General features: G+C 40.3%; 1 protein-coding gene and 1 long non-coding RNA gene across 3 annotated transcripts in view; both read right to left on the bottom strand.

Moving 5' to 3' along the window:
* LOC146673771 (uncharacterized) overlaps positions 1 to 10448 on the bottom strand; it is a 44708-nt gene extending 34260 nt beyond the window's left edge. For both annotated transcript variants that reach the window (XR_014908786.1, XR_014908789.1), the window contains exon 1: positions 10171 to 10448. This is a non-coding gene — a long non-coding RNA (uncharacterized LOC146673771). The remainder of the gene's footprint in view (positions 1 to 10170) is intronic.
* A 3923-nt stretch (positions 10449 to 14371) lies between these two features.
* On the bottom strand, positions 14372 to 16857 carry LOC146673770 (ladderlectin-like). The gene is made up of 5 exons (XM_085402332.1): positions 16803 to 16857; positions 15285 to 15394; positions 15048 to 15182; positions 14577 to 14688; positions 14372 to 14439 (listed from the first exon to the last, which is right to left on the bottom strand). The coding sequence occupies exons 1-5, from the start codon at positions 16855 to 16857 to the stop codon at positions 14372 to 14374; spliced, it is 480 nt and encodes a 159-aa protein (XP_085258458.1).
* Positions 16858 to 21074: the final 4217 nt, after the last annotated feature.

Below are 21074 nucleotides of genomic sequence, written 5' to 3'. Positions count from 1 at the left end.
GCACCAGTCCACAAAGTCTTGAGTCAGTCCTCTGTACTCCTTGTCGTCCCCATCAGTGATGAGGCCGACTATTGCAGAGTCATCAGAGAAGCACTGGGTGGAATTGTGGGAGAAGTCTGCAGTGTAATTGTTAAGATACAACCTTGCACCCTTTTCACAAACCTCTAAACACAAACTGAACTTTTTTTCACAAAACCTCTGCAAATACATAATAAAACCATGCTAGGTTACTTTTATAACAACTTCTGGGTAAAAGTCGTAGGTTATTAGTTTAAATGTTGGTTTAAAAGTCGTGACTCAAGAGTTGGGTTGGCGATGTGCTGGGTTCTTTAATTAACTCCCTAGCTTGAATAATTCTATTGGGTCATAGGTTCACTAGCTTTGATCAAATATTAGGCCAAGATTTTACCCAATTGTTTGTGTAGAAGATACGCTTCAGAAGAAGCCACATTATTCTTCTGAAACTGCCATTTTCAACTAGACTGTGACCTGATCAGATATCACTGATTTCACCTCTACTATGAAATAAAACATGGTAAGCAAAAAGTGAATTCCAACACTCTAAAAATCACTGGGTTATTTTTGATAATTACACTTTACTGGCTTATTCTAGAACTTTACCTACTGATTAAAGGCCTTTTTACAGTCAACAACAGCTAGCTTGTGATGAAGAAAGATAAAGTTATTTCCAGTGTTGGGTAAGTTACTTTAAATTAGTAACTTAATTACATTACTAGTTACTTCTATCAAAAAATAACTCAGTTACTTTAAGTTACTCGTTACTTTCCAAGTAACTAGTTACTAGGGAAAGTAACTTTGGTTTTACTCGGAATTCTCTTGTTAATGTGTTGCTTCCGTAACTGGATACCCAGCAAGATTGCCAGTCTCCTAGCTTGCTTACTTGCCACAAGTGCACTGTGTCACCTACCAATAGAAAGGAAAAAATAATGTGCAGATTTCCACGAGAGAAATCCCACGAATGACCAAAGCCCAATGATCAATGGGTGTATCAGTGGATTTTGGTCAGTGGTTGTTGATCAATGGTCATGAGAATTTGCATAACTAAGATTAAGGAACTGACCTCCCAGCCCATTGTTCCTTCAGTCAGCTGAGACTGAAGAAATCACTTGGATAAGTGACAAAACGTTTCTCCCACAAAACGCTACGTCCAGATGAACAGAATCAACTTTTGCAGAAAGAAAGAAAATTATTTCTTTGTGCCCACCTCTCCCTGTTAATGCCCTACCTGGCCCACTGGCAAAACTTTGCTAGACCTGCCCCTGCACAGTTACCAGCTGTGAGCTACATAAAAAAAATGATCCTGGTGTCATTTGTTTCTCAGAAACAGTTCATAACTTCCCTTCAACTCATTCATGTCACCTAAAAGGTAAACCTGTTTCTCCATCACCTGTTCAGCTCTGATGATTCAGTAAGGACATCTCCTGGTTTCATCTACATGTTTCCCTCTCACCACATATCCAAACCGACATCATGACCAGCAGCTTTTACAGCTGCGGCTCCAGCAAACATCAGCTGACACTAGAAATAATATCAACAACAGCTGATCAAGCTTAAACATGCTGCTGTATTTTAGCGCGACCTCCGCTGGTTTCTTCTTTCTGGCGCAAAGTGGGCAATAAACAAACAAGTGAAAAGCCGATCAGCTGATCATTGATAAGTTTCATGATTGAAGTAGCAACAGGAGAGAGAGGCAGAGAGAATGAGAGAAGAAGAGGCAGCTGTGCAGCAAAGAAAGAATAACTCCAGCTTTGAACTCATAATGAGTTCAGCCCTGGTGAGAGAGAGAGGACTAGAGAGAAAGAGGGAGAGACAGCTGATCAGTGACCAGCTGAACCCCCAGGCCGTGACACTCCGTCATGCTAGCTAATACGCTGTACGAAAAAGTCAGCATAATGAAAATAAACTCCACCTAAACTTGGTATAGATCTGACCCAGATAGACTGCAGGTCATAACATCTTACCTGAAGTTCAGTTCACCTGACACTCGGACCGGCGGCCGCCTCAGGTCTCTCTTCCTCCTGCCTCCCCTTTCCCTCATCCACCTGTTGGCCTCCACCACTTGCTAATGGTACTGAATCTCTGAAGCTCCGCGATAGCCACCACCGAAGTAACGAGTAACGACCCTATCTAAATCCAGTAACGATTAACACGTTCCTGATTTTGGCATAATAACTAGTTACCGTGCTCGTTACCACAATAATAACGTAGTTACTGTAACGCGTTACTTAATAAGGCGTTAATCCCAACACTGGTTATTTCTACTTAAAAATGCTCGATAATGTCTTTTAAACTTATTATTTGAAATGAGGCTGAGATTGCTCTGTTTGACAAATTATTTAGAGATTACTACATCTAGAACATTTTTTGGTTTTGCATCTTTTGTTGAATAGATGAATCTCAGGACATGAATCAAATATGACCAAATTAACGAGGGCTCATTTAGCTATGATGGAAGCATAAAATGTTGCTCATTAAGGTGTATGAAATTATCTGTGGGAGAGTCCCTCTTGCCACTTGTAATGTTGGGTTGTGTTCAATGGTTGAGAAGAGGCGGTAGAAACCTTAGCAGGATAGTAGGAAGGACACACGATCACACTAGTACTGGGAATTCCACAGCGTATCCTTTAATGCGTATTCTCTTCATCAACCATACAAGGCCCGGTTGAACAGCTGCTGCTTATCAAACATGACAGACAGTGTTCATACAACCCGTAACAATGCAAAGGGTTTCTGGAGGAGTAAAACATATAAAGCCGTCTCTCTCCATGTATTTGCATGCAAGCATGTTGCTCCCATAAGTCACAGGCTGTGTCCCAATTAAGAGACCGCATGTGTGACAAGTGCAAGGGTCCAGAGTGAGGACAGACTGAGGGACCCACTGCTGCACATCATCTGTGAGGCTTTGCACCCCTGATGATCCACCAGGACAAACTCAGCAGTGTGTGAGGAAGAGGAGGAGGAAGAGCCAGCAGCAGCTGACAGATGGAGAGAATAGACAGACTGTTCCCTGTTCGTGAAGGACTGCTAGAAAAGTTTAACATATTTTTTTTTTTTTAAGTTTAACATAACTAATTGTCTGTCCTGAATCAGTCTTATTAGGTAATGTTCAAATAATTTTATCATCCCAGTGTTTTCAGTGTGGGAGAAAGTACTCAGGGCCTTCAAGTTACACACTATGAAAGGCAGCAACAAGTTTAATATTCAGAAACCTAAAGTATGTATCAGCAGCAGAATGGAGCTAAAAATAAATGTTTGTTTCAGTTCTATGAAGCTTTGAGTATTTTGGATTAGTAGCACTGCTGTGTTTGTTGTGTCATATTGCTGTAATTGTTTATATGCTTTATATATTCTGAGGTAAGTTGATCTATAGTGTTACATCATATTCTATAAGGATGTTATGTGTTTGTATACTTTCTGCCCAGTTTGACCCATTTAGCAGCTAATATATCAGTCTACTCTTCATTCTATCAGAAACAGTTTTCACAGCTCGTACATTTTCTTTTTACACATATATGTAAGCATTGAGGCAAATGTAATCCCAACATATTAAACGAACAATATTTGTCTCTTATATATAATACATCTGTATATACACTGTCAAAGATACCTGTCTTTGAGTGAAGATTTAAGGTGATAGGAAATATAAACAAGTGCAACTTGAATCTTTGAACCAGAGTTCAAGCTCACTGCTGTAATATATCCTGTAATATACCACAGTGAGATGAAATGAATGAAATGACTGTTCAGCACAGAAATGAAGCCCAACAATCATGTATTACAGTCCTGTGGTCTCAGCCTCAGATACTGAACTAATCAAAGTGATGTCATGACAAAAATGAACAACCAACAAAACATTTTTTCTCCTTCATTTCTGTCACACAAAGCTGTATGAAACGTTTCTCGCGGTTAGTATCATGGTTGCTAGGCAACCTGAACAGCACGACGAAGGCTAGACTGTCCCATTTCACAAGCCTCTCACTTCTGCACTTCTCGTACTTATAGTATGCACCGTACATAGTACGCGTACTTCAAGCGTGCGGTCTCTTAATTGGGACACAGCCACAGAGAGGGCAGTGGCGCACACTAATGACATCATAAACCCTTGACTTATGTTACATTAACCCTTTAAGACCTACCATAGAACCAAGTCCGCCAGAGCTTATATTATATTTTTACATGCTGCAGTGCTATTTCTGGGAGCATTTCAAGTTGATATACATCAATACAACCATTATAGCCCAAATTTCAATAATATGTATGCATTACGTGTATAGTAATTACATACATTGCAAAAAAGTGCAATAAACTACCAAAAAAATTGAAAATCCTTTTTATTTTTTTAACATATATTTGTAGTTAGAGAACTTTAAGAGGCTTATCCCTCAAAACTGTAAATACAAAAAAGTTGCACAAAATAGTTTCCCACCACAGGAAATTTATTTTGAGTGTCTTCATATTTTTTTTATTTTTGAAATACACCAATTTTTATATTCTATAGGAAAAACGACAATAAATATTATAATGCAAATTTGCAAAAAAGCAGCATATGCATCAAAATAAACTATTTCCAGCAGTGCAATTTGAGTCCTAAGTAAAAGCTCTTAATCACTCTCTTAGAGAAAATGGAAATGAAGGCTCACAATATCTCTTTGTATTGTATTATATGTAGTATTACAGGAAAAATACTAAATGATTAAAGCAGACAAATCAATTTGAACACTCATAATGCTTAGTTTAAGTTAAAAAGGAAACACAGATATTAAACTTGCACAGACACAGACTTCAGGCAGAGACATGCCTGATTTGGAAACAGAGGAAACAGAGACAGGGTTGACTAGACCAACACTAGACAGGGACCAGGGCCCTATTTCAGGAAGCCGGTTTAGTGCAAACTCTGAGTAAGTATACCCTGAGTTAACGAAAACTCTGGGTTTTCGGTTTCACAAAGCGAGTTTAGATTAATTCTGAGTGAGTTACTATGACGACACACTCCGTGAAGCTAACCTGCCCCCTAGCAGGGTTACTTCAACTATCCCTGACTTTCTCCGCCTCTTTGTCGGAAACCTGACTGTAGGAAGTGTCAGACATGGCGTGTCCCTTCCTTGAAGAGCCAGTAGATGTTGAAGCCCAAATTCTCCGCAGAGCTCTCCGCCGGGAGAGAGTGATTAGAGCGCGTTCGGACATTTTATCATTTCCTGATGATTTTCTGTGTGAACGTTACCGTTTTTCAGCACAATCTATAATTTATTTGAATAACATCCTCAGGCCTAATATTGCTCATGTGACACATCGCGGACATTCTCTCAGTTCTGTACATATTATTTGTATTGCACTTCGGTTTTTTGCAAACAGGAGCTTTCTGTATAATATTGGTGACGCTGAGCTCGTTTCCAAGGCTACCGTCTGTCGGGCAGTCAGGAATGTTACAGTTGCACTGAAACGTCTCCTGTACTCGTTTGTGTTCCCCGGTCATAGACCCACAAGATTTATCAAAGAGGGATGCCACAAAATTGCAGGTATCAGGATGAACAAAACTTAATTCATGATGTGGTGATACTTGAACTACTACTTAAATTTTACATTTATTCTCACGGTTCCCAGGCGTGATTGGCTGTATAGATGGCACTCACATTCCAATCATTGCTCCTTCAGTAAATGAAGGAGACTATGTGAACAGGAAGTCTTTCCACAGCATTAATGTACAGGTACATAGCTCCCTGTAGCATTTCAAACTAACAAATTATTTCATTATAGTAATGGCTGCTAATTTGTGTTCTCTGCACTGTGAAGATCATATGTGATGCTGCCAACATTATCACAAATGTGGAAGCCAACTGCTCAGCCTCTGTGAGTGGTGGTGGTGGAGGACCCCCACCTGTTTTTCAGGCCTCCGCTTTTTTTCTAGTGGCCATAACGGGTCACATTTGAGCATACAGAGTAAGCAAATATGTACTTGTAATGTGCTCAGATAATTTCAATACAGAGGGGAAATTAATGTAGCCTCTAACTGCAATTGATTTACATCGGACAAACAGACCAAGCACTATGGCTCATAATACAATTACACCTTACCTGTTTGGACTATATTTTTATATTTCATTTTTACTTGCTGCCAGGAACGTTTGGGGCCTGTTGAGTTGCACCTGCGCTCACATCACAAAATAAAATGTATGAAATAGAAAATAAAATGAAATATAATAAAATAACGTTTTAAATGGGTGGAAATCCCTAGATCAATGTTTAAATTAACACTCACGCATTGACTCTGTCGGCTATGTTTTGCCATGCATGCTCTCTTTCTTTTGCAGCTGAGGCTGTGTTACTTTTTTCCGCGGAATTTGCATGTTATCAGCATATGCTGCCATCAGAATTTCGGCCTCAAGCGCTGTAAAATACATTGACCGCGCCTTCTTTCCCTCCGTCTCCATGGTGACTCGCTTAATCTGTGCTCCACTAATCAGGGCTTTATGTATCCTCGTGCGCGCGTTTAACTTGGGGTTAGAGCAACTCCGCGTTGACTGAACTAATTGTTATCAGCCTTTCTGAAACCGAATATTCCGAGTTGGACAGTTCGGGGTTACTCAACCCTGAGTATCGTTTTTCACTCTGAGTTTTCTAAACCGGCTTCCTGAAATAGGGGCCTGGTCTCCTTGTCTGTGATTTGGAGAGCCCAGGTCTCCCCTGCACCAATTCTGCAGGCCTACCTTGGCACTTGTGCAGGTGAACCCAAAGGGAAGATATGCTTCACCATATTTTCTTTGGCTTAGAATGAAGTTGGTTTGGAAACATATTCAGCGATGCTTCATCTCTTGCTTTGCGTTTCTGTGGGCGCCCCGTGCTAGGAGTGTCCAAGCGTTTTGTCCCCCCCCCCCCCCCCCTTTACATACCGCGCCCCCCCTGCAATGGCTCTGCGCCCCCCACCCCCCCACCCCCCCCAGGGGGCGGGCCCCACACTTTGGGAAGGTCTGGTTTAAGCAATGTTTCCAGAAAAGAGTGATACCATATATGCCCTATAGCTGCAGAAAAGGTTAACATTGTTATCTTTTTACAAAAAAACAACTAAACATGAGAGGTTTTTGGACAAAGTTTGTGTTCTTCATTCTTTAAGCACCGGTTCGAGCACCGTTAAAGCACCGGCACCATTTCAAAAAAGTGCCGGTTTGGCACTGGTATTGGATAAAACTTAAACGATACCCATCCCTAGTGCTTGCCAATAGATCCTCCTTGCAATATTTGGCGGTTAGTCTAGGAAAAGACGAGAAAGACAGTGATAGAAGCCGTGACTGGAGCTGGGATGTAGCCTCTAATCTATCCATGGCTGTCCTGAGAAGGCAAACACCTCAGTCTGTGTGGCTGCAAAAAGATGAAACACACCCCTTCCAACCACAGGGCAGGGAGTTAGATGAAGCTAGCCTCCAAACGCTGGGCATACACTGTGCAATTTTTGGCCCATTTTGAGCCGATTTTCGGTCGCGCAACCGTTTTGGGGATTGTTTCTTAATTGTGTGTCGATCCTCGTGTTGTATACATGGAGTAACAAAAAGTGATTAACACCTCATGACCAGGGGCCCTGTGCTTCGTACGTCGCTTACTACATCCAAGATCAAATGAAACATCCAAGACCAAACCATCGCGCTAACCGTGAGCGCGCTAATCCAGTTCCCCGAACACACCTGCTGTTGACGATTAGTACAGCTGGACGCAGTAATGTGACATCACTGGGTGTCGTAAAAGGGGCTACGCATTGATAGTGGAAACATTGATCGGCAACCCTCTGATTGGTCGGCGAAAATGTCGACGGAGCGCGCTCGGCTCGGTATTTTTCGGCAGCAGAGCAAGAACTCTTGAGTGAGGGATTTCAGGAGTTTCAGAGTTTAATCAGAACGCAAGGGAACACTGCAAAGGCTGCAAAAGCAAGGAGCGAGGGCTGGCAGAAAGTTGCTGACAAATTAAACTCGTAAGTAATTTAATAATAACAATAATAATGGAGTGGGTTTATATAGCGCTTTTCAAGGCACCCAAAGCGCTTTACAATGCCACTATTCAGTCACTCTCACATTCACACACTGGTGGAGGCAGCTACAGTTGTAGCCACAGCTGCCCTGGGGCAGACTGACAGAAGCCAGGCTGCCATATCGCGCCATCGGCCCCTCTGGCCAACACCAGTAGGCGGTAGGGTAGATTTATTATATTACACTATATTATCCAATATTATATTACATTATATTATATTATAATATGTTATATTATATCCCCTTTCACATTAGAGCCACAACAGGACCCACTAGAACATGGGAACAGGTAAAAGTGAAATATAAGAATATTCTACAGAATGGTAATATTTATCACTTATATTGCTTTTCGTCTCTTGGAAAGAGACCCTGAAATAATCTGTTTGTTTATAACAGCAACCAAGAAAAGGGCAGAGCAAAAAAAAGACAGGTGGTGGTCCTGCACCCCCTCGTCAACAAGTTGGTTAAGTAAATAATATCCTCACGGGAAAATCGATATCTCTCTATGAGCACACTGTCGCGCTGAGCTAAAGGATCCTGTCTGTCCCGCAATATACGCTGAATTCTGAAAACTCTCCTTATCAATCTTGCACCTTCCGCAATGGGTGGCTCGCGTATACGGACAGGACATGGCTGCGACAGGCTTCCCAAATCCACCTTCGCTTTTATAGCCGTGGTCTCTCATCTTGATTACACAAAGTAATTTGCAATTACTACTCTGAAATATGAATTACATCTGTAATAATCACATACATGTAATAGAATGTTAATAGTACATTTCCCTTTTTAAGGAAATGACCTGTATCTATCTGTGTGAAATCAATAAATGGATCAAGTGCTGCATTGTCTTTAGTTACATTGATGTTATTTATTTATGGTGAAACAGTGGTGGAATATCGCTGTTGCTTTCGTATGAATGATGCGGGCATACCTGCGTGGCCGCGATCTAATCCTGTTTACATAAAGTAAACCTGCTCCCCAGCAGGTTTACGCTTACGGCTCTGTTGCTATGACAGCAAGTCCCGGATGGGCTTCGGGGAACCGAACGATCCAGGATCACGCGAAATCGTCAACAATCTCATCCAGCTAACTCACTTAGCGCGGTACGAAGAACAGGCCCCAGCTCCCAAACATCAATCGTATGGTTGCAAGAAAATCAAACCTGTTTGAAATCCTTTCGCCCCTGGAGGCACAACTGGCAAGCTCATCCGAGTACGGAAGCGTAGAGCTGCCACCCAGGCAAAAGAAAAATAGAGCTATGTCACGTAATAACGTGAAATATTTCAAATCAAATCAAATCACTTTTATTGTCACATCACATGTACAGGTACATTGGTACAGCACATGTGAGTGAAATTCTTGTGTGCGAGCTTCACAAGCAACAGAGTTGTGCAAAATACAATAATGTAAACTTTATTGTTCTATTAATATACTTTTCACATTTTAACGTGATATAGCTCTGTTTTTCTTTTGCCTGGGTGGCAGCTCTACGCTTCCATATCTGAGGCTTTTCAATGTGGCCTCACAAAATTATCACGACTTACAACAATCATGAAAAGAGTTGGATGGACATTGCTGCTCAATCACAGCTGCCTGCTCAATGTTTTTCATTAGTAATTTTGCAAAGTTGATGGTGGTGGTGTGTGTATGAAAGACAGAGGTGGAGGACGAGAGACAGATTTTGTATGATAAGCTTCATAGTATGGACGCACAGTTTGAGCACTCAAATCGCATCAGAGCATCAGGCCGTACAGTGTGAGACCCTGCATCGTGACCTATGAACTTCTAACCCCTGAGATTCAATTGTACAGTTTGAGCAGGAGCTGAATAACGCGACTGAAAAATATCGCAGTGTTTACCCAACTTAATGCAGACTGTTTACAAGCTGCTGTTTCACATAATAAACCCTGCCTTCTGTTTCTGTTAAAGCAGTAGAGACGAGCTGTTTATATGTGCGTGGAAGTCCAGCGTCATTACCAGGCTAGCTGTGAGCTTCTAGCTCACGCTAGCTAACCAGCGAGCAGTTAAAAAGACAGCCGAAGCTGCACAAAACACCCACAAACTTGTCTCACTATGCTGTAACATAAGACTGACATCCAGCTAACCACAGCTAAAAAGATATTTAGAGAAAACTTACCATTTTGTCAGGTTACACGAGTTGAGTCGTTTCATGCTGAAAAGTTTGTTTGTTTTGGCTCTCACTGAAGACACCGACACTGAAGACATAGCTGTTCTTTTGTACTGCTTTTAAGCGAAACATTCTTTGTATATGAGGACAGGGGTGCTCATCCTCTTCAGCTCTAGCGTAGACGACTGGCTCTGCCATGTCTTCATGTATTTCTTCTTTCCATGTGTCCGCTACTTTGAAACGCTTGGGCAGTGTTGCCAACTCCTCAGTAAGGAAAATGCTATTGGTTGTCCTAAAAGTCGCTAGAAGTCGCTAAATGATGTCATCGCCTAATTTGCATAATTGGTCATGCTAATCTAATTGTAACCTATGTTGTTGGAGAGAGAAATAACACCGTGGAAGAGACATAACGTGCGTAAAAAACGTCCTAAATGCATTTAGAGTTTATTTAGAACTACAAATTAAATTTCTTTTAGCAATTATTGTTTTTTTTTAATGTCACAATTCCAACCCTGCTCCTTTACCCGGGCTTGGACCGGCAAAAGTGACCCGAAATAGGCGCTCTGGTGGAGTTACTTTGTGTGTGTGTGTGTTTATAAGTAGTTTTAAACCTTGTGATCCACAAAACAGCATAAGAGTAAAAGAAGAACTGACTGCGTTACAGCACCCGCTGCTTGTTGAGACTAAAAGCAATACGCGCTTTCACGTCTTTTATTAGGGGTCTGAAAACTAGCTAAATATAGCGACAAAGTCGCTAATTTGGCAACACTGCGCTTGGGCCGCTCTGGCATGACCAGTTTCAAACTGATTGGTAAAAAAAGTTACTGGAAACTCCACTGGCGGCATGTTATCTAATGTGTTAAACTAATTATTTTTTAAAAAGTAACGAGTCGAATTTTGCAAATGTAGCGGAGTAAAAGTACCGTTTCTTCTTCACAAATGTACTCAAGTAAAAGTAAAAAGTATCGTGCCAAAAAGGTACATTAAAAGTAATTTTTTTTCAAAAACTTACTCAAGTAAATGTAATGGAGTAAATGTAACTCCTTACTACCCACCTCTGGCTACTGAGTCATCAAAAGGTTTCTATCTGATATTAATTCTATTAATAATGCTTAGGACTCATATTGCACTGCTGGAAAAAGTTTATTTTGATGCATATGCTGCTTTTTTGCAAATTTGCAGTATAATATTTATTTTCGTTTTTCCTACAGTGTATAGAAATTGGTGTATTTCAAAAATAAAACTATGAAGACACTCAAAATAAATTTCCTGTGGTGGGAAACTATTTTGTGCAACTTTTTTGTATTTACAGTTTTGAGGGATAAGCCTCTTAAATTTCTCTAACTAGACATATATGTTAAAAAAAACAAAAACGATTTTAAATTTTTTTGTAGTTTATTGATCTTTTGTGCAATTTATGTAATTACTATGCACTTAATGAATACATATTATTAAAATTTAGGCTATAGTGGTTGTATTGATGTATAGCAACTTGAAATGCTCCCAAAAATGGCTCTACAACATGTAAAAATATAATATAAGCTCTGGTGGACTTGGTTCTATGGTAGGTCTTAAAGGGTTAAGCATGTGAATATCATTTTAGTTTCTCACCACATGAGGGTGGTGCTGTTGTTTGTGTTTTGTGTCTTGTATATGTAAGCTGTATGTCGCAGCAGAGCATTGGATGAAGGCCACCTCCTCTGAACTGGGGTTTGACTCAGCTGGTTGAGCTCCACCTTCTTTCAGACTATCAAATAGACTGTTCTTTCACACACAGATGGCAGTGTAATGCTTTTTTTCTGCCTACAAGAGCCAGATTAGCAACTTTTCACATATTGCAAATAATTTTACACAGCAATCCTGATAACCATAGGGGTGGAAATACATTTCTCTTCATTTTAGTCAGGATGTTAAGCCACTTGAATTTATTTTATTGATTGATTTCTTTCTTTCTTTTTGGTGATAGGATAGGTAAGCCTGACCTGCCAAGATGCCTTCACTTCTTTTGCTCTCTTTCTCACTCTGCTCTCTCTTTCCTTCTCTGTCTGTGTCACTGGTCACCACTCCAAGTTCCCACACCTGATTATGCTACTCTGAGTTCTCTATACATGGCATCGGCACAGATAGTGCAATGCTCAGAGAAACAGCAAAAACCCAAAAGGTACATCTACAAGCCTAGTTTAACATATAAAATGGCGAAGCACATGAAAGAACACCTATAAAAAGACTGAACAAGTATGGCTTGTTTGGAAGAGTTGCCATTACAAATCCTCTTCTCTAAAAAAACACGGAAGCAGCAACTAGGTAGTAAACCACAAGGCTTCCAGAAAAATGTCTGTCTTTTACTAATATGCCATGCAAAGTGTGTTTAGTATTAGTGTTAGTCTGCACCCTCCAATTACCACAGTCCCTTGTACTATTTACTAAACAATAATGATGTAATGGACAAAGGTAATTCAGGAAGCCAATTGTCAATCCCTGCTATAGAAACAGTTCAGTGATTCTTCTTTCAGAAGAAAACGTCCCCATTTTCCCTAACCCTATCTTGAGTAATTTTTAAATTTGTATGCTTTTACATTGTATCAAGACCCTAGTGTTTTTTTCAGTTCTTTCTTTTTTTAATGTAAGGGATTTTTAAATGTAATTTAAAAAAAATGTTTTTGCGGTATGGATTCAAAATAGCTGCCATCATGCTTTATGCTTAACAAAACTGCTTAAATATTTATCTTTCAAAGAATGTTTGTGCACATTATTTCATCAGATAGAACTACTGCTGTTTTCCGAGCCATTTTGTCACTAAATGGCAGAGTTCAGTAATGATTAGGCATAGAATGTTTGTTCACACTGCCAAAATTAAAAAAAAACGTGTTAAAGATTAAACAACAACTCTTATGAAACAGTATCAGCTTCAGTTTTGAGGTGTGTTACTTCTGCAAAATGTTACTAATACTGTCTGCGAATTGATGATACAGCACTTTTAGAATGACAGTTTGTTGTTTGAAGGACTGGTACCAGTAGGTCAAAGAGAGAACCCTGTTGTTGGAGCAACATAAAGAAATGCTGCACAGACATATGCAGCACATGGAGCAACTGAGTTTGTCTGTGAATAAATTAATGGGCAGATCTAGAAGTTTGAATAGCTTATCAGAATGTCCTTAAGAGCAGTTAATGCTAGTCAGTCTGGTTGTCTCTATAGTATAAGTGCTTTCTTAATGGGTCAATATACTGAATATTATATTAGTATCGAAGAGTATCGAAAAGCACAATCATGGAGAAGCTGCTTGAAACATTTAATTTTGCAAAAATTAAATGTTCACTCAAAACCCAAACATTATTCTAGAAGTTAGGATAGGGCAATGCTTTTTTCAGGCAGGCCACAAAATCAAGCAGCAGATCAGATGACCGATGTCGCCAATGCCTGTTCTGTTCTGCATGGATTTCCTTTTCCCCCATCTGTGACTTTCCAAATATGCACATGGAAGCACAGGTATGTCTCTGATCGATTCATACCACCAAATATAAGTTACTGCAGTTAATGCAGGACCACTGCAGTCCTGCAATAATTTTATATTTAACTCAAACATTTTTGACCGCACCTCATGTGCATCAGTTCCTCCAATCCCGGTTGCATTGCATTGTATAAATGTGTAGCAGTCATTATCAGATTCTAAATATTATGATACTCTTTGATGTTGTGCACAAATGCAAGGTTTCCCCTGGCAGATACATAGTTTTACTTCAATGTATATAAAAAAACCAAATTTTGAGTTTTTCATTTTATATGTAGACACAAGTGACTTTACGCACACACACACACACACACACACACACACACACACACACACACACACACACACACACACACACACACACACACACACACACACACACACACACACACACACACCACTAAAACACAAGTGAGGCAACACACAGCCATGCTTGAGAGTTTTATTATTGCATAGGAAGAAGAGTTTACAGATAAAAGGCAAAGATGAGCAATACTTTTTACGGAAAAACTACTTTTCCACAGTTTAGGCTAGGGTTAAGAACTAGGGTTGGGATTGCCACTATTCATGACATAGACTTTTTATTTTGTTGCAAAATTTTTATGCTAGAGACAAAAGATGAAACAGAAATTGTAAAGCCAAATGAAGAATGTAAAACAAAAGCCACTGCACACCAAACAGTGTGTATTTTGACAGAAATTTCACATTTTCTTGACACAAACAGAAGGTCGACTTTTGCTGCATGCTATATCATCCCAGCACTTGGAACCTGTAAGATCCAAAAGCAAAAATCAGCAAAGTACAACACAAATCAAAACCTGAGACAATCCTTTTGACTTTTACTTGTTATCACTTAAAATAATTTACACATTTATTAACCATGTGAAATGTTGTGTTCTGGTTTACCGCTATGATTGATTTGCAGACAGTGCTGGTTGCGCCAGAAATTATTGGGCTCTCCTGGGCACCAGTTTGAATAGTCGAAAGGCTTTCCATCAGTCCATAACCAGGCCTTGTTCTAGATGAGAGAAATCGTGCATAGCACCGATTTTATTCACACCAAATAGTCAAGCTTAGCCACTGTCCCAGCAGATGAGCTAACATTGATGCAAGCCCAGATCATATCTACTTCACTTGTTAAAACTCACAGATACACTATTAAAGCTGCTTTAGCAACTCTACTGTTTCTGCATTCTCTACCTACCTCCAGCTCAGGCGTCTTTCATGCTGTTTCTGATTTAATCTATTATCATTGTTTGTTTCATTGTAAATACTCTCCCCGTTGTCGGCTTTACGTATATTCTATTAGCACAGCAGGAAGGCTCTATTTCTGATTCATTCAGACATAGATAAATAGAAACAGGCTAAACAAAGTACCTCCTGTGCATCACTTCCTCCAATCCAAGTTTCTTGGTAGTCATGACTGGCAGTCACTATCAGGTGCTGAATCCCATGATACTCTGTGCTGCTGTGCACAGATGCAAGGTTGGCCCCCATGACCAAGCAGTTTTTCTTCAATGGAGATGAAAGCAGGGAGCAACATCTGGATTCAGTTACAGTAAAAGGATATGGATTAATCCATTTTGGATGACAATACAAATGGAATAAACCTACCTCTGCTTTAGCCCATGTCGTGCGTCTTGGAATGTAGAGGAAACAGCGACCACTCAACAGAGTCCAACCACCAGGACAATCAGAGGACCTCTTGACCAGGTGACTTTTGGCTGGGGGAAATTATGACTTGTACACTTTTGTACACTTTTCCGAGAGAGATCAACATTTACACTCTGTAGCTTTAATTCACACCCAGATGTGGGTTTAAAGTGACCATTACAATAATAAAAGAGAGTATGAAAAATGAACAAAACTGCAGAGCCCTTTAGGTTTGTGAAGAAGTCTAGGTGAACTGAAGAAGCCTCTTGGATGAGAGATGAAATGTCTTCACAGACTTAAAGAAGTCCAGTTGCATTCTTTTTTCAAATTCTCTAAACTACCATGACCTGAACTGTTTTCAACTCAGCTCAGTATCTTTTAAATACAAACTGTATGTTTGGATTTTTGTCCATATCTCTATCAGCAATGCTGCACTCTGCCTTTACAAACATTTGTAAAAGGATGGCTCAATCTAAAGACCTCACTGATGTCAGGTATGATACAGTAATACGATGCCACCTTTGCAAGAAGCCAGTTCATTAAATCTCTTCCCTTATAGTTGCTCCCAAACAAATCAGCTGCAAGTGTTTACTCAACCAGAAAGTGGCAGAGCACATAATTACAGTGCTGAGGTGTATAAAAAATAACATTTCACAAAACACTGCTGATTAAATAACATTAAGCTAATGTTTTGTTTTGTTTTTTTTCTCGAGAAAACAAATACCAAGTTACATGAAACAATGAAAAGTTAACAAGAAAAAACAAATATGTGAAAAATGTATTGTCATCAGAATCTAGGATCTAAAATGCGTGTAGCAGGGGAATGATTTCCTTGTGCCAATTTAAGACAGACATTAGTTGCCTTTATTTTATTTGTAGTCCATCATTGTAAATTTAAATGTTCCAGAATGGTAAGTGCCATTCACATTGATCTCAAAGCTAAGCCAGAGAGCCAAGGCAACTACACTAAATTATTTATCTTGTAGTCTGCGATCACAAGTGTTCAAACTTCTTTTCAGCTTGAAAGGTGAACTGCAGTAATTTACACTATTTAGTTTACACAGTTTTTTCATTTTTCTCATGAATTTGCCCTTCTTATGTTTGTTTTTCTCATTAATTTATGACACTAATCTACATCTTATAATCTAAATATTATTTATTTATTCATGTATAACTTTCTTTCTTATTAACCCAATAAAGTGACTTAGAAATAACATGTTTTGATGTTAAATCATTAAGCCATTTGGCCACATGTAAATAGAAAACAAACAGGAAATTAATTTCAAATCATGTTATGCAACTGCAGATGATAATATAATTAGACAAAAACTTAAGGGGCACATTTTTGGAAAAATGTTGCAGTATGCTTACTGACCTGTTTGATTGGTTCCACTCCCTCCTTTGGGGAGAACTGAAAAAAGGACACTTAATGAACTTTTTGCCACCATTTACAAATAAAACTGTACTCACAATACTCACCAGCAGCATGGGTCAGAATCATCACAGCACAAACAAACACACACACAGGAAACATCTTCACGGTTATACAGATGATACAGCAAAGTTATAAAACTTCAGAAAGAGTGTGGCAGAGGGGATGCAGAATGACCGCTTCTTCTTTCTTAGTATCAGCCTGTAGCTACAAACTTTGAAGGGAAATCACATATATTATATACAGGTTTTTATCTCATCATCTATCATAAAATGAGGAAGTGACACAGCCAAACACACAAAGAAAAAGCATTTTAAATGAAGCAAGATTGTAGCTTTGAATGTTTGATCGAGCTAGTTATTAATCAACACCAATTTTTTTTTCTTTTTTTTGTTGTTTGTTTGTTTTTATGGGACTTGTGGCATTCCCCTGCATTGTGGTGAATTTTTATGTATCACTTTACCCTTTTTATGAATGCATTTATGGTGGAAATGGCCTCTAGTAAGGCAGCACGGTGGCATGGTGGTTAGCACTGTTGCCACACAGCAAGCAGATCCTGAGTTCAATTCCCCCATCAAGCCGGGGGCTTTCTGTTCTCCCTGTGTTTGTGTGGGTTCTCTCCGGGTACTCCGGCTTCCCGCCGCTGTCCAAAGACATGCTGTTTATGGGGATAGGTTGATTAGTTATTTTGGATTATCCAAATTGCCCGTAGGAGTGAATGTGAGTGCGAATGGTTGTCTGTCCCTGTGTGTTAGCCCTGTGACAGACTGGCGACCTGTCCAGGCTGTACCCTGCCTCTCGCTCTATGACAGCTGGGATAGGCTCCTGCGCCCCCTGCGCCCCTGAAACGGATAAGCGAATGGAAGGATGGCCTCTAGTAATATAAAAGAAAAAAAATAATCATGATGTAATAACAGAGTACTCTTTGGTCTTTTCATGTTATTGGCAAACTTATGCACTTGATATTTATAGTAGATACTATTATATTAATTGATGTGGGTATAAATTGGATATTGTTGTTCTGAAATAACAAAGATACAGTGCTAAACAATGGGTGCTTTAGGCCATTGATAGTTGTTTGCTAGGAAACATGATGGGATCATAATATTTGGTCAATATAAGAACGCTTAATAGCCGAGCATGCTGATGTAGGTGAAGATCTAAAAGACAATGTCCTAAAATTGCAACCAAAAGGGACCCAAAATAAAAATAAAAACAACAACTTTATTAAGGCTGATGAGACAGCCCTGGAATGCAAAACCAATTAAAGGAAAAGGAAACTCAGTCCACAATGGTAATATATGTGGACAGCGTGACGCTTTTGTACTGCATTCAAATAATTATCTACATCCGATTGCCTCGAGGCCTTATGACATCCTCGACACTATGCAGATGAACATATAAAAGTGATGAACACCTCTTTCGTCGAATTTTGAGTGTTTCAATCAACTTTGTTACATCTGTGGTGTTCCCGCCGTCAAAAGTGACTGCCATAGATAATGAATAGAACCCCCCAGCCCCTCTTTGGCCTCTGACCCACTGAATGTCCCACTCAATGACCACTGAACGACCCATTGACCCACCCACTGAACTGAATTCGGTAATGAAAAATGTTTCTTATGTTAATTTAAGAGCACTAAAGTAACCCCTTACGTTAGTGCTCTGGGGGTGAAAACAACCGTAGGGTTAAAAAGAAGCACCTAGCCGTGTAGTCCGCCTTTACAAATATTTTTAAGTAAGCGAATGAATCATTTTAAAGAGCCCACTGAATTTGAGCAAGGTACTGTAATAGTATGCCACCAAATATTTAAAATTAACATTAGTATTTTAACAGTTAAGATGTCTTTTAGCTGAATTCCTGCTTGTGTGAAGCCCTCACATAGAGTGTGAGCATGCTGTGGGCCTCCTGCACATGCACAATGGGCACCGTAAAGGTCCTTCTGTGCTTAGGTATCTTAAGTAAGGTTTACTTAGATTTTTTTTTTTTAATTCTGGGAACTAATTCGATTTTACAGTGTATACTTCATGCTGGTGCTGGGATGTGGGTCTATCTGCAGTGTCCTCATACAGTCTGCTTCCTTGGAGCCTGTTTGAAAGTGTGAATAAAAGAAAGCTAATGTTAAAGTCTACACTGTGAGTGGACATTGTGTTTTAAGTTTAACATATTTTGCATTTTGTTAATGTTTTGTGACTTGTACAGCTCTGTATACAGATACGTCTTTTTTTTCCTGTGTCCATATAATATTTTATGGGAATGATGCCATATGATGCCATAGCCCTGACACTACACACTGCCCTGTCACACCTGGAGAAGAGAGACACGTACAGTGGGGCAAAAAAGTATTTAGTCAGCCACCGATTGTGCAAGTTCCCCCACTTAAAATGATGACAGAGGTCAGTAATTTGCACCAGAGGTACACTTCAACTGTGAGAGACAGAATGTGAAAAAAAAATCCATGAATTCACATGGTAGGATTTGTAAAGAATTTATTCGTAAATCAGGGTGGAAAATAAGTATTTAGTCATAACAAAAATACAACTCAATACTTTGTAACATAACCTTTGTTGGCAATAACAGAGGTCAAACGTTTACTATAGGTCTTTACCAGGTTTGCACACACAGTAGCTGGTATTTTGGCCCATTCCTCCATGCAGATCTTCTCGAGAGCAGTGATGTTTTGGGGCTGTCGCCGAGCAACACGGACTTTCAACTCCCGCCACAGATTTTCTATGGGGTTGAGGTCTGGAGACTGGCTAGGCCACTCCAGGACTTTCAAATGCTTCTTATGGAGCCACTCCTTTGTTGCCCGGGCGGTGTGTTTTGGATCATTGTCATGTTGGAAGACCCAGCCTCGTTTCATCTTCAAAGTTCTCACTGATGGAAGGAGGTTTTGGCTCAAAATCTCACGATACATGGCCCCATTCATTCTGTCCTTAACACGGATCAGTCGTCCTGTCCCCTTGGCAGAAAAACAGCCCCATAGCATGATGTTTCCACCCCCATGCTTCACAGTAGGTATGGTGTTCTTGGGATGCAACTCAGTATTCTTCTTCCTCCAAACACGACGAGTTGAGTTTATACCAAAAAGTTCTACTTTGGTTTCATCTGACCACATGACATTCTCCCAATCCTCTGCTGTATCATCCATGTGCTCTCTGGCAAACTTCAGACGGGCCTGGACATGCACTGGCTTCAGCAGCGGAACACGTCTGGCACTGCGGGATTTGATTCCCTGCCGTTGTAGTGTGTTACTGATGGTGACCTTTGTTACTTTGGTCCCAGCTCTCTGCAGGTCATTCACCAGGTCCCCCCGTGTGGTTCTGGGATCTTTGCTCACCGTTCTCATGATCATTTTGACCCCACGGGATGAGATCTTGCGTGGAGCCCCAGATCGAGGGAGATTATCAGTGGTCTTGTATGTCTTCCATTTTCTGATGATTGCTCCCACAGTTGAGTTTTTCACACCAAGCTGCTTGCCTATTGTAGATTCACTCTTCCCAGTCTGGTGCAGGTCTACAATACTGTTCCTGGTGTCCTTCGAAAGCTCTTTGGTCTTGACCATGGCGGCGTTTGGAGTCTGACTGTTTGAGGCTGTGGACAGGTGTCTTTTATACAGATGATGAGTTCAAACAGGTGCCATTCATACAGGTAACGAGTGGGGGACGGAAAAGCTTCTTACAGAAGACGTTACAGGTCTGTGAGAGCCAGAGATTTTCCTTGTTTGAGGTGACCAAATACTTATTTTCCACCCTGATTTACGAATAAATTCTTTACAAATCCTACCATGTGGATTCATGGATTTTTTTTTTCACATTCTGTCTCTCACAGTTGAAGTGTACCTCTGGTGCAAATTACTGACCTCTGTCATCATTTTAAGTGGGGGAACTTGCACAATCGGTGACTGACTAAATACTTTTTTGCCCCACTGTATGTGAGAATGCTGTTTGTAGATTACAGCTCAGCATTCAATACCATCGTTCCCTCGAAGCTGGACAGGAAACTGCAGGATCTAGGACTGAGCAGCTCCCTCTGCAGCTGGATCCTTAGCTTCCTGTCTGACAGACGCCAAGTGGTCAGACTGGGCAGCATCACCTCATCCCCCGTCACACTGAACACTGGTGCTCCACAGGGGTGTGTACTGAGCCCTCTCCTGTACTCACTCTACACCTACGACTGCACGGCCACTAACAACTCCAACATCATTGTGAAGTTTGCGGACGACACTACAGTGGTGGGTCTTATCACCAACAGTGATGAGACAGCTTACAGGGAGGAGGTCAGCGCCCTGACCCACTGGTGTCAAGACAACCATCTCACC

Source organism: Rhamphochromis longiceps, linkage group LG3 (genome assembly GCF_057381845.1).
Source record: "Rhamphochromis longiceps isolate RC_006_pf linkage group LG3, R_longiceps_female_GT1.1, whole genome shotgun sequence".
NCBI classification, from domain to species: Eukaryota; Metazoa; Chordata; class Actinopteri; order Cichliformes; family Cichlidae; genus Rhamphochromis; species Rhamphochromis longiceps.
This window is presented reverse-complemented; position numbering and strand designations above follow the sequence as displayed.